Below are 12,618 nucleotides of genomic sequence, written 5' to 3'. Positions count from 1 at the left end.
TTCACTCAATTAGCCTTAATATGTGGATGCTTGACTTCAGTTTTCCATCATATAGTTACAACCAAAAGCTTTGAAAACAAGGAGGACCATTTACATTTGTACACTTTATAGACTAGTCATAGGAGGTGAAATGTAGCCACTGTAAAGAAAAGAGTCCCAGTTTGTCTATTTATTTATATTCACCTTGTCTTGCAGTATACTCGTTGTCCTCAATTAACCTTGCCAGCCCGAAATCTGCAATCTTGCACACCAGATTGTCTCCTACAAGAATGTTAGCAGCTCGCAGGTCTCTATGAATGTAGTTCATTCTCTCGATAAATGCCATACCATCAGCAATCTTTAAAAAAAAAAAAAAAAGATTAACATTTACAGGTTTATCAAAATAGGAATTAGGCTAAAACTACCACCTACATATTTTTTATACCCACCCACTTATAGGCTTATTTTTTTCACTTTGTTTAATTACAGAAGAGAGAAACACTTTCTCCTTTTTACCTGGGCTGCCATGTCAACCAGTTGAGGAAGCTTCAGGTATTTTCCATCACCCTCCTTCAGGAAGTCCAGTAAACTTCCTGTAAACAGAAAAAAAAGATTATATATATTAAAAAGGAGGTAGAACAGATTAATTATATATATATATATATATATGGCACTTGCGAAGTGCTTTGTGAAACACACGCAGCAAGAACCTGTGTCCTTGCAACCTCATCGCAACTGCAGGACTTTTATAAAACGGACCCCTGTTCTTTAGAAACAAACATAAGTGGTTGGTATAAGAATATATAGATGGTAGTTTTAATAATGAGCTGATTTTTTAACATTAAAAGGCTTTAATGGTTTAAAAACACGTTAAGTTTTTTTTTTTTTTGTCTTTAATTTAGGTTAAAACTGATCAATAGGGGGCTCCCGAGTGGCGCATCCAGTAAAAGCAATCGCTAGAGTGCAGGATGTGCTCTATAGCCTGGACGTCGCCGGTTCGAGTCCAGGCTATTCCACAGCCGACCGTGGGCGGGAGCTCCCAGGGGGCGGCGCTCAATTGGCTGAGCGTCGTCCAGGGGGAGGGAGGGTTAGGTCAGCCAGGGTGTCCTCAGCTCACCGCGCACCAGCGACCCCTGTAGTCTGGCCGGGCGCCTGCGGGCTTGCCTGTAAGCTGCCCTGGAGCTGCGTTGTCCTCCGACGCTGTAGCTCTGGGGCGGCTGCACGGTGAGTTCACAGTGTGTAATGAAGCGGGCGGCTGACGGCACATGCTTCGGAGGACAGCGTGTGTTCATCTTCGCCCCTCCCGAGTCAGCGCAGGGGTGGTAGCGGTGAGCTGAGCCTAAATATAATTGGGCATTTCAAATTGGGGAGAAAATAATAAAAACTAATTGGCAAAGACTAAATTTAAAAAAAAACAACTGATCAATAAAAAATCAATTTAGCTTTGTTTCTGTTTAAATCTAAAATAAGTTTGACCACCCTAAGATTAGTTATTTCTTCTTGGCACTCGGTACTTTGATATTAATTTTGACTCTGTATATAAATCAAGAAGATTTGACTAGTAGTTTTGGCTGGTAGTATGAGTGCCTTTGTATGTTTTAATAGGATCTGAGATTAAAATTGCTACTTGTGGCTGCTGTCTGGCTGTCGCAGGTTTCTGGTGAAAATCTGAAATGTCTCAGCTTGCAGAAGTTTCATGAAACCCCATTTTTTATTTGCAAGGTGCTTACAATTGTGAATCGTCGCAAATTACTTTTATGAAAACGGGCCCCAGCACACAACCTGCACAGCTCAGTGACAGGTAGTTTTAACTAATCAGATCCTGATGTGTTAGAGTTACTATGGGAACCAGAGTTTGCAGCTGGGTTTCATAAACCCTGCTGAGGAGGATGTCAGCAGTATAAAAAGAACAGATATTCTTATGCCAACTCGTAAAAAACTTAAAATGAACAGCTATTTACGAACTAACCAAGCAAACTATGATATACAGGGAGACTTACCTTTTGCCATGTATTCTGTAACAATGTATATTGGCTCCTCAGAGACAACAGCATAGAGAGGTACCAGTTTATCGTGTCTGAGTTTCTTCATTATTTGAGCCTCTTGCAGGAAGGCCTCTGGTGACATTGTACCAGGCTTTAGTGTTTTAATTGCAACCTTTGTTGTTCCATTCCATGTTCCTGAAATGCGTAAAAAAAAGAAGCTGTCCATATAAACGTTTATATAAAAGTAACAGGATAACAAATTAGGCACGTTTTTTTTTTTTTTTTTTTAATGCACAAATGTCTATTAACATTTGTTTTACTATTCCTTGGTCACTGACTATGTCCTAAAATTCAATTGATAGAAAATCTACTTAGATCGTATGCTTTACAGAAAAAAAGACAACGAAAAAAATAAAAATACCCCATATTTCCTAAAAAGGTGGAAATGAAAATGAAACCATCATTCTCCATCTATTACTTCCACATTATAATGTAAAGATTTATACAGTGTGTCAGACATCAAGAATAGCTACTGGAACTTAACTATAACCAGTCATCTCTGGTTACATGACATAACAGTGAGTTCAAGACCGCGCCAACATCACCGTGAAGGACATTACAGCGCCGACCATTACAGCGCTATGACATCACCGCGCCGAACCAGGAACTCGGACACACGACGCAGTCAGAGCGGGGTTCACCACAGAGTCAACTCACCAGCCTCGTAAAAGCACGCAGCTGTTATGCATTCGTTTTGGAGAACTATTCATGGTAAATGACGATGAATGCAGTTGATGGCTGCGCTCGTGTTAGTCCTAAAATGTCTGCGTTGCAGTCGGGAGTCTGCGCCTGACGTCACGGTCTGTGTAGACGGACTTGATTGATTTTCTGATTGCAAAAGACGATAGTTTTTTTTTCACTGTTCCCATACAGCTCCATCATACTAGACTGGTAAATATTAGACATAAAACCTCCATGCAATAAAAGCGTGTTTCCACAAGCATTTTTTATGTAGTTGGGCTGCATATTATTTTTTTTTCTTCACTTGTTGCAAAATGATATTCTGCATGTGTTTTGATATATATGTATACGATTACTCCTCCACAGGACATCCGCGATTGGGGACCGATACAAGGACATGACGAGTTTGGATTTCTTTTTTTTTTTTTAAATGTATATTTTGTATAAATTTGTTTTTTAAATAAAGAGTTTAACTTTATAATGTTGTCCTTGCTTCTCTGCCCTGTCATATCTCTTCCACCCTCAAGGACTCGGCGTATATTTCAACTGGCCGATATCCACAATTGTTTGTCAAAAGTATCCCAAAGTATGCTTGCATTAAATTGTGATTTCTTTGAAAATATATTTATTCAGGGCTACAAGAGCACAACACACCACAAACAAAGCAGTACGTAACTGTAACAAGCTAAACTGACAGTTTTTTTGGTTTGGATTTTAGGAATGTACCATCTACATATATTTACCATAAATAAATAAATAGGGGTGTTTATAGGAATGTACTACAATGCCAAGAAAAAGTTTGTGAACCCCAATGATAATTATGGAAATTCCATAGTTTTACCATGATAGCCTTCTTGAATCAAAACCAGTCTTTTCTTAAATATCCAATAGGGTTTATATTAACCAATTCCATGTCTTTTGAAACAAAATGATGTATGAATTAGACAAACAATGAGTAAATAAGATGCAGGGTCTGTGAAAAAGTAAATGAACCCCTGGTTTTATCAGCTCAATTAAGGGGATTATTAGAATCAGGTGTTTAAATAATTGGGTAGATCTTCAGTGGTGAGTTTGGGAGGCCCCACCCTATATAAAGATCAGAAACTTTGTGAGTTTGGTATTCACCATACAGGTGTGTGAAAACACGTCATGCCACAATCAAAAGAAATCTCTGAGGACCTCAGAAACACAGTTATTGATGCTCATCAGTGTAGAAAGGGTTACAAAACCATTTCTGAGGATTTGGGGCTCGACCAATCCACTGTCAGACAGAGTCTACAAATGGAGAAAGTTCAAGACCACAGTAACTCAACCCAGGAGCAGTCATCCTACCAAAATCTCTCCGAGAACAAACCGGATAATCATCAAGGAAGTCACAAAGAACCCCAGAGTAACATCCAAGGATCTGCAGGCCACTCTCGCCTTGGCTAATGTGAGTGTTCATGACTCAACTATCAGAAAAAGACTGAACAAGAATGGTGTTCATGGAAGGATAGCCAGGAGGAAACCACTGCTCTCTAAAAAGAATATTGCTGCCTGTCTGAAGTTTGCCAAAGAGCACATAGATGATCCACAAGACTTCTGGAACAATGTTCTCTGGACAGACGAGTCAAAGGTAGAACTTTTTGGCCTCAATGAGAAACGTTATGTTTGGCGAAAACCAAACACTGTTCGAACAGAAGAACCTCATCCCAACCGTCAGGCATGGTGGTGGGAGTGTGATAGTTTGGGGCTGCTTTGCTGCCTCTGGACCTGGATGGCTTGCCATCATTGACACAACCATAAATTCTACACTGTATCAGAAGATTCTAGAGGAGAATGTCAGGCCATCCGTCCGTGAGCTGAAGCTGAACCGAAAGTGGGTCATGCAGCAAGACAATGATCCTAAACATACAAGCAGATCTACAAAAGAATGGCTGCAGAAGAAGAAATTCCATGTTTTAGAATGGCCTAGTCAAAGTCCGGACCTAAACCCCATCGAAATGTTGTGGCAGGACCTGAAGCGAGCTGTCCATGCAAGGAAGCCCTCAAATGTCACTGAGTTGAAGCAGTTCTGTAAGGAGGAATGGGCCAAAATTCCTCAAAACTGATGTGAGAGACTGACCAACAGTTACAGGAAACGCTTAGTTGAAGTCATTGCTGCTCAAGGGGGTGCCACCAGTTACTGAATCTAAAGGTTCACATACTTTTTCACACATGGATATTGAATGTTGAATCATTTGTGGATAAATGTTGAAAAAGTATCATGTTTTTGTGTCATTTGTTTAATCAGGTTATCTTTATCTGTTATTAGGACTTGGATTAAGATCTAATAACATTTTAGGTTTGAAATATGTGAAAATCCTAAGGGGTTCACATATTTTTTCTCGGCACTGTATATGGCACTGTATATGTATTCAACACTAATTTTAGGATGTTACACTTCCATAAATTAGGGATTGTAATCTTTGGACGACCACTGCACACGCACACACACAGTATAAATCTATTCTCCAGGAGTTGTTTTTTTTTTTTTTTTTAACTGTACCCCTTTATCTGGAGGTTTCAGCTCAAGTACCCCTTTACAATTTTCACTCTACTCAAATGGCACAACAGTTGTAATAAAGTGGACAATAATCTGATTAATGATGAATACATTTCTTTTCCTCCCCGTTTATTTTATAACTAATTTATGTCACAACAGTTTGGGTGACAAACTGCTGGTTTAGGACAGAAAAACAGACCTGCCAAAGCTATGATTGTTTCAGTTTAAATTTAATTTTGTTTATCTTTGTATAGATAAAACATTTTTAATTTATACCAACTGAAAATTATTTCAAGTACAGAAAATAGCCATTTTTGTAGTATGGTTGTATTTTATTTACTGTCAAAACATAAATTGAAATGTATAAGCTTCTAAAACAGAGAAACAAAGCACTTTCAAAAAAGGAAAAAAAAAACTTATAAATAGTCATTGAGTCAGCACCAAATGTAATAGCTATCCACAAAGTGAGTTGTTTGGAACAGAAAGTAATCCAACAGGTCAAACTGCACTTTCCGATCTTGAATACTTAGCTTCATATGTGGCTGACTTGGCTTTCCTGAGCAAGGTGTCACTAAAGGTTTGTGTGCGACACACTTGCTGCTTCGCTGACATCATGACTTTGTGCATTACAAAGTCAGGAGGCTGTGTGGTCCAGTGGTTAAAGAAAAGGGCTTGCAACCAGGAGGTCCCCGGTTCAAATCCCATCTCAGCCACTGACTCACTGTGTGACCCTGAGCAAGTCACTTAACCTCCTTGTGCTCCGTCTTTCGGGTGAGACGCAGTTGTAAGTGACTCTGCAGCTGATGCATAGTTCACACACTCTAGTCTCTGTAAGTCGTCTTGGATAAAGGCGTCTGCTAAATAAACTAATAATAATAATAATAACTTAGCATGTCTGTGCTCAGGCTAGCTCTGTGTTGGGTTTTGTTTTTGGTCACCAAGCTGAACACTCTTTCACAGTCAGCATTACTGTGTAAGATGACCAAAATGCCTAGCACGGTAACATTACAGTAATGCCCGATTCTTTTGTTCTGGACAGAAATATAAAGTTTCCTTCTACAGGATTCCTGCTGATCCAGACAGGAGGGTACAATGGAGTTCAGCGATTAAAAGAGAATAAAAAAGCGAAAAAGACCGGACCCATTCATTTGTAGTGATCGCTTCATAAAAAGTTAATATCAGAAAGCATATATTGGTATTTCTGATATTACATTATTATTATTAGAAGTAGTAGTATGAAGTCCCACTTTAACACGTTATAGCCGGGTTTTTTTTCATAAATATTTAGCTATACAGTTAAACAGGATTACACTTATGCGGGTCAGTGATTCCCAGTCCTTACATAAAAAAATATTTTACCATTAACAAAATCCATAATGCTACATTAATGATCTTACTGAACTTCTATATAATCTTAAACCAGCCGTTTGACTTGTTTAAAGCACAATGAAACGGCATGTATCTACAATGTAATTGTACGCTACTTGCAAAGTAAACAGAAGCTTACGTACCTTAACCACATTAACAATGTTAATGCTGTGCTCATTTTTATAAAATCAAATTTTACTTACATCCCTGTATGGTAACAGGTGTTTGTGAAAAACTGGACAACGAGCCAAAAACAGAATATTAAACTTAAATATTGTACTATATTATTATAATAAATGTTTGTACTTACTCCCTCGCCATTCTCGTAAAATCCTCATTCAGCTGTATTTTCTTTTCATGCGATGCAGTTATCTAAACCGAGCATGTTTTTCTTTAAAACGCAAGTGGGGTTTTTTCCCCAGACAAAAATGAATGCATAACTAATGCATTAATTAAAAAACAAAGGTACCATAGCCAGTTTGAAATAAATAATTTCCTCACAAGTCCCAGTACTTCACATTCCTTCCAGTGTGTCCGAAACTGGCAGCTGAAACACAAGCGAGTCAGCTCAACAAAGCCTGATTATACAAAGAAACTGGGTGGTAGGAATTTCTGTCAGTCAACCCACGATAACTTTTTTTTTTTTCACGATAATTATTTATTTATTTTTTTTAAATGGAGGTTAGATCGTCAACTAAACTCAAAACCTGATTGGTTAATCTATCTTGCTTGCCTTGCCCTAATGCCGGCCCTGCCGTTAGATGCAACACTTTCTCTAACTACAGGCAACATCATAGACGATGAGCGAAATATGGATTACGTATTATTGCGTATCATCTCTGATAAAAGCGTACCCGCGTATTACAAATCAAAATGCGTAGCTGATACGCAAAATACGTAGAGGTGTGGAATAACAAACAGTAGGCTTAATTCTTAAAACTTTTAATTAAAAGACAATTATTTAGTAATATGGAAACAGTTGTATTCACTTGCTATTTGCCAAAGTTAGTATAAATAATACAAAATAGTGTGCATTGTAAAAGTTTTTTACGTTAACGTTTACTTCCCATCTCCGCATAATTATGTGCCATTTAAAATGTTTACCTCAAGATAAAACTATAATAACTACTAATATTGATAAATGTTTTTATTAAAGCGAACATAAAAATTATCCAAAGGGATTCGGTGTAACTTTGTTGCTTTGCATTTTCTGCAAATTCAACCAGATGCTATTGCTGCTACTAAAATACAGCCAGGCCTAATAAATAAAACAAAAACCGTCAAAGTAGAAGTATTATGCGCTTCCCTGATTAGGATGCTTGGTGGTCCAGTGGTTAAAGAAAGGGACTTATTACCAGGAGGTTCACCCCCCAAGTCTCTGTATGTCGCTTTGGATAAAAGCATCTGCTAAAATGACTAAATAATATTAATAATAATTAGTATTCAATTATACAGCAAGTTGAAAACAGCAGAGTTCATGAGCAGCACAGAGCGCTCGCCATAGGAACAAAATCGCCAGACGTCTGCTTCACATACCCTAATGGAAATCCTGTCCACTCAAATCGAAATCACGCATGCGTAAGTACGGACGTGATATATTCTGTGTTTTTATTTAATTTTATCTGCAGTTTGCTTTGAGCTGTAAACAAAAATGTAATATTTATGCACAGTGGTTTAGAAATACTGTATAATATTGTTAAAAAAATAATTTCTTTTTATTTGTGCATTTCTGAGTCGTCCTGTGTACCCCCTATGACACTTAGAAGCACCCCCAGGGGTACGCGTACCCCCCGGTTGAAAACCCCTGGCTTACAGGATTACATTTTTAGGTGCCCTGCCAAACGAGCAAACAAACGTTTCTACCTATTGTGGCGGCGGCGGACAAGAGAAACACAGCAAAGGCCGTTTTTGGGCCAAAATAGCGGTAACATTTCTTCCTTGAGAAATGGACGCTCTTACTGACACTGCTAGTTCATATTAAAACCTGCATACTGAGGGGGTCGGGGGGAGTTCCTGGTAAGTGACACGTTTGTAAACTTCGCAGAGTCTTCTGGGAATTGAATTGTAGTTCGGCGCGGTGATGTCGTAACGCTGTTATGGGTAGTCGCTGTAATGGCCGGTGCTGTAATGGTCCTTGCGGCGATGTCGGCTCGGTCTTGGACTCTCAGTGATGTCGTGATACGGTCATCTCTGACAATAGGAGTCTTACTTACCCATCCACACTTCTCCAAAGCACCCCTGTCCAAGTTTCACCTCCAGCCTCAAGGAGTCGCGAGGAATTTCCCAGGCATCCTTCGCTAGCCCCTGTGTTTGTGGCTTCACAGTAGGACATACAATTGTCAGCCTGTGGCATAAGCCATCAGAATGTTCTGAGAAACAAAGTAAAAACTAAAGGTCAAACTTTTTAGTTACATGATGTAGGGTTTGCTTTTAAATGTCTCAATAATCAATATTAATTACAATATATAACAGTAAAATACTGTATATTGGAAATGGTTCTAGAATGATGAATAAATGCAATTTACAGTGCTACCCTAATTTATTTTTTAACATAATTCATGATTAATTATATTCAGTGGTCAGCAATGCCATTATCTCTACATTTTTAAAAATTATTTATTTACACCCAAGATCCTTTTCTTATGTGAAATTCACCAAATTGCACAGGCAGACAGTCCCATACCTGTGTAGTGTTTGACCAGTTTTTGAAGCGTTTCAAACTGTGCTCTTGTTGTGATGTAGTAGCCACCGTTGTCAAGTTTTCGGATTTTGTAGTGCTTCACATTGTCTCCTTTCATTTCATCCCAGTCCCGTATGGAGAGAGAATAAGCGCCTAGATAAAACAAAGTTGTAGGGGGGTTGTTTTAAATTTAACTATCACAATATTTGGAGTGATACATACATTGACAGGTAAAAGCAATATATTTTGACAAATCAGGATTTTAAATGAGTGAATTTAAGATAATCCAATCCTAGCCCAGAGGGCTTAGCCCTCTGATCTCCAAATTACAAATATGTTTCAAGGGTTTAATTAGGTTTAATTATGTTATGGGACAAAAGGCAAATACCAATTTCTAAATCTTACTGGTGGGGTATGCTAGTTCTGCAGTTTAGAAAGTGTGAACAGAAGATTGTTGTGTTTTACCCCCCCCCCCCCCCCCATTTTACCTTTAGTAGTTTCACTCTCTCGGGCCAGAAAAGTGCCTCGTTGGTTTCCTGGATTCAGGAGTAGTCGTTCGGCATCTTTACGTCCCATTTTACCAAAATACCATCTGAAAACAAGAGTTAAATTAAATAGATTTTAACTCTTTCCATACAACATGTAACTAACACTCCAAAAGTTCTTGTAATTCACAATTTTCTTACAGCCAAAAAACAAAGGTTAAGGGTGTTTGCATTATGGTGTATACATGCCAACGCCAGCAGTATAATGACACCAAGATATCACAGGGATATGCCAATTTTTCCTCTTCTGGTTTACTGTTTTTTATTTATTTATTTAATTTTAGAGTGACCAATTACTATTTGTATTTATTTTTCCCTCCCAATTTAGAATGTCCAATTATGTTATTTTTTTCTCCTCACCGCAGCGGGTCCCCACACAGCACAGATGTTTTGAAGGCGTGTGAGCTGCACTCTGATCTCACAAGCCTAAAGCCAGAATCGCTTTTATGTCAAGAAATCCAGAGCAGAGGTGGGCGAGCTACCGATACCGGAGAACAGAGATCAGCCCTGCTTTTATTCACTGTGAATGTGCTCGGTACCTGGTCAGTAGGGTTTGCTGCTGTGCAATGAGGAGAAAGAATACCTGCCAGTTTCCCATCCCCCACCCTGGGAGCGCCTGAGCTAATGTCCCCTGCAAAGTTCGGCCTCTTTGCACAGCCCGGACGCGAACCGGCACCGTCCAAACTGTGTGACCCCTCCTGCGCTCCCAGCGGCAGCGCTTTAACTGGATGAGCCACTCAGGGACCCACCTGGATTACTATTTTTAAATAAAAAAATGTCGGTCTGTGCAAGGTAAAGGAATAGTAATATATAAAACCCTGGGAATAAACATGGTGTATATTTTAATCTCAACAGAGGCCCCCATATCCAGACAATATGATAATTACATAATATAACAAAAAATGGAGACATTTTCCTGTTGATTAAATGATAAAATCACCTCAAAAGACATTACTGGTTTAACACAAACTAATCCTTAAAACACACTTAAATAGGACATTGCCTTTTCAAGCAAAGGGCAATGAAATGTGACAAAAGATCATGTTTTTCAAAATAAAATAATCTGTAATCAATTGGATTAGCACTGATAAGAAACAGCCTTACTCTTCAGCCTGAATGGAGTCAGCAGGAGCAACATAATTGCTAGGAATGTATCCATTCTTTCCTGTAGTGATAGATCTCGCTTCCCACCAGTCTCCCTCCCTGAAAGAGAAACAGAATTTCGCTACATTGTTTTTTTTGTTTTTTTAAACTAAAATTTAAAAAGACAGCACAGGATATAGTTCTAATTTGTTTCAGAAACAGTATTTCAACTAAAAGAAGCAAGCAGCATTACTTTAAAACCTGGAAATGAATCCATAAAATAAGGTTCTAAGTGTTTGTTTTATGTTCCTGGTTTTTATTTGATATAACATTTCCCAGTCATTTATTGGTGTAGCCATAGAATAACCTTGGTATAAATTTTGTAAATTGACCTATGGCTCAACTAGAACAATCATGGGCAATCAATGGATTATTTAAAGTTTACAGTATTTTAGTCAGCAATTGTCATACATTTAACAAAAGCTGTTCATGTTAATTTAGTTATTTACTACACTTAAAACACATTTCATATTTAAGAAACACATTTTGAAATACCTACACAAAAATTTGTACTCTCCCTTTTGAATAGACTTGATGGTAAAGGGAATTCTTAGAGGTGTCATGAGGTAAGGAATAGTTAGTTACCAATAGGATTTATAAAACTTGTGAAACGTATATTGAAAAATGAAGTGCAGATGACACTTGTCATGCATGTGACTGACTTGCTGCAGCATATACCACACAACTCAATATGGATTGGCTGAAAACTGACATGTCTAATCTGTGAAGCAGCTGAGGGTTTCTGGAAGGACTGCATTTCAACCTCATGTGAACAACTTACTTTTAAAGAGGCTGAATTTGTTGCAGCAGTTTCTAAGGGCAGAGGGAAAATGTTATTTATGTAATCCCGGTTATTGTTTCAGTTGTGCTTTTATAATAGGTGTTTCAGTGAGCTTAGAAACATGCAATTGTAGACTTACGTGTTATTAATGATCTGGAACCTTTCACCCTTTTTGAATGACAGGTCATCTGAAGTTCTAGCTTCATAATCATATAAGGCCACAAAAATTGTAACACCACCTAAATGCAGAGATTCAAAAATAATAAAAGTTCACATTATCCAAAACAAAGTAAAACATTATCAAAAGCAAATGCATGTACCAGAAGGCCTATTCAATAACTAACTGCATTTTTTTTAGTAATGTAATTTTTTGTTAATGCAATTTTGTGATTGAAACTGCTGTTTAAACATGAATTGAAATGAATGTGAAAAAAAGAAGTGGTAGAGGAATAGGTACAAAATAGTTTAAATTGGACAACACCAATAATCAAAGCTGATCAAAAGAATCGTAGAGAACATGTGTACACATGTGGATAGTGTTACTTTATTTGAAAACCTATAATGTAACTTTACTAAAATGATACAGCTGTGTACAAAACATGAAGACTTAATAATGAGCACCGTCCATCATAAAGAAACCACATGACTTTTACCTGACATTCATATTGAAGTCACCGACCTTTAACTATGCAAGTAAGTACACACTCAGAAATAGGAGGCATTGACAGTGTAATGGTAGCAGCTTTGAAAAGTCATTGCCACAAAAGAATCACATTGTTGTATGTCAAAGGCCAAAATGAAGGAAATCATTACATTTTGCCTGAGGAATTTTCATGTTGGTGAAAGACGGTGTCTCAAAAGGATTAAGATGA

General features: G+C 38.0%; 1 protein-coding gene across 3 annotated transcripts in view; it reads right to left on the bottom strand.

Moving 5' to 3' along the window:
- The window catches only part of LOC117400377 (tyrosine-protein kinase Yes), a 59,890-nt gene that overhangs the window by 13,765 nt on the left and 33,507 nt on the right, over nt 1-12,618 (bottom strand). For all 3 annotated transcript variants that reach the window (XM_034000247.3, XM_059022533.1, XM_059022534.1), the window contains 8 exons: nt 11,886-11,985; nt 10,927-11,025; nt 9,766-9,869; nt 9,281-9,430; nt 8,811-8,966; nt 1,980-2,159; nt 496-572; nt 184-337 (listed from right to left, as the gene is read on the bottom strand). In XM_034000247.3, coding sequence (XP_033856138.2) covers nt 184-337; nt 496-572; nt 1,980-2,159; nt 8,811-8,966; nt 9,281-9,430; nt 9,766-9,869; nt 10,927-11,025; nt 11,886-11,985 — 1,020 coding nt within the window. The remainder of the gene's footprint in view (nt 1-183; nt 338-495; nt 573-1,979; nt 2,160-8,810; nt 8,967-9,280; nt 9,431-9,765; nt 9,870-10,926; nt 11,026-11,885; nt 11,986-12,618) is intronic.

This window comes from Acipenser ruthenus, chromosome 4, assembly GCF_902713425.1.
Source record: "Acipenser ruthenus chromosome 4, fAciRut3.2 maternal haplotype, whole genome shotgun sequence".
Lineage (NCBI taxonomy): Eukaryota > Metazoa > Chordata > Actinopteri > Acipenseriformes > Acipenseridae > Acipenser > Acipenser ruthenus.
Note: the sequence above shows the minus strand (reverse complement) of the source record. Positions and strands in the feature narration are given on the sequence as shown.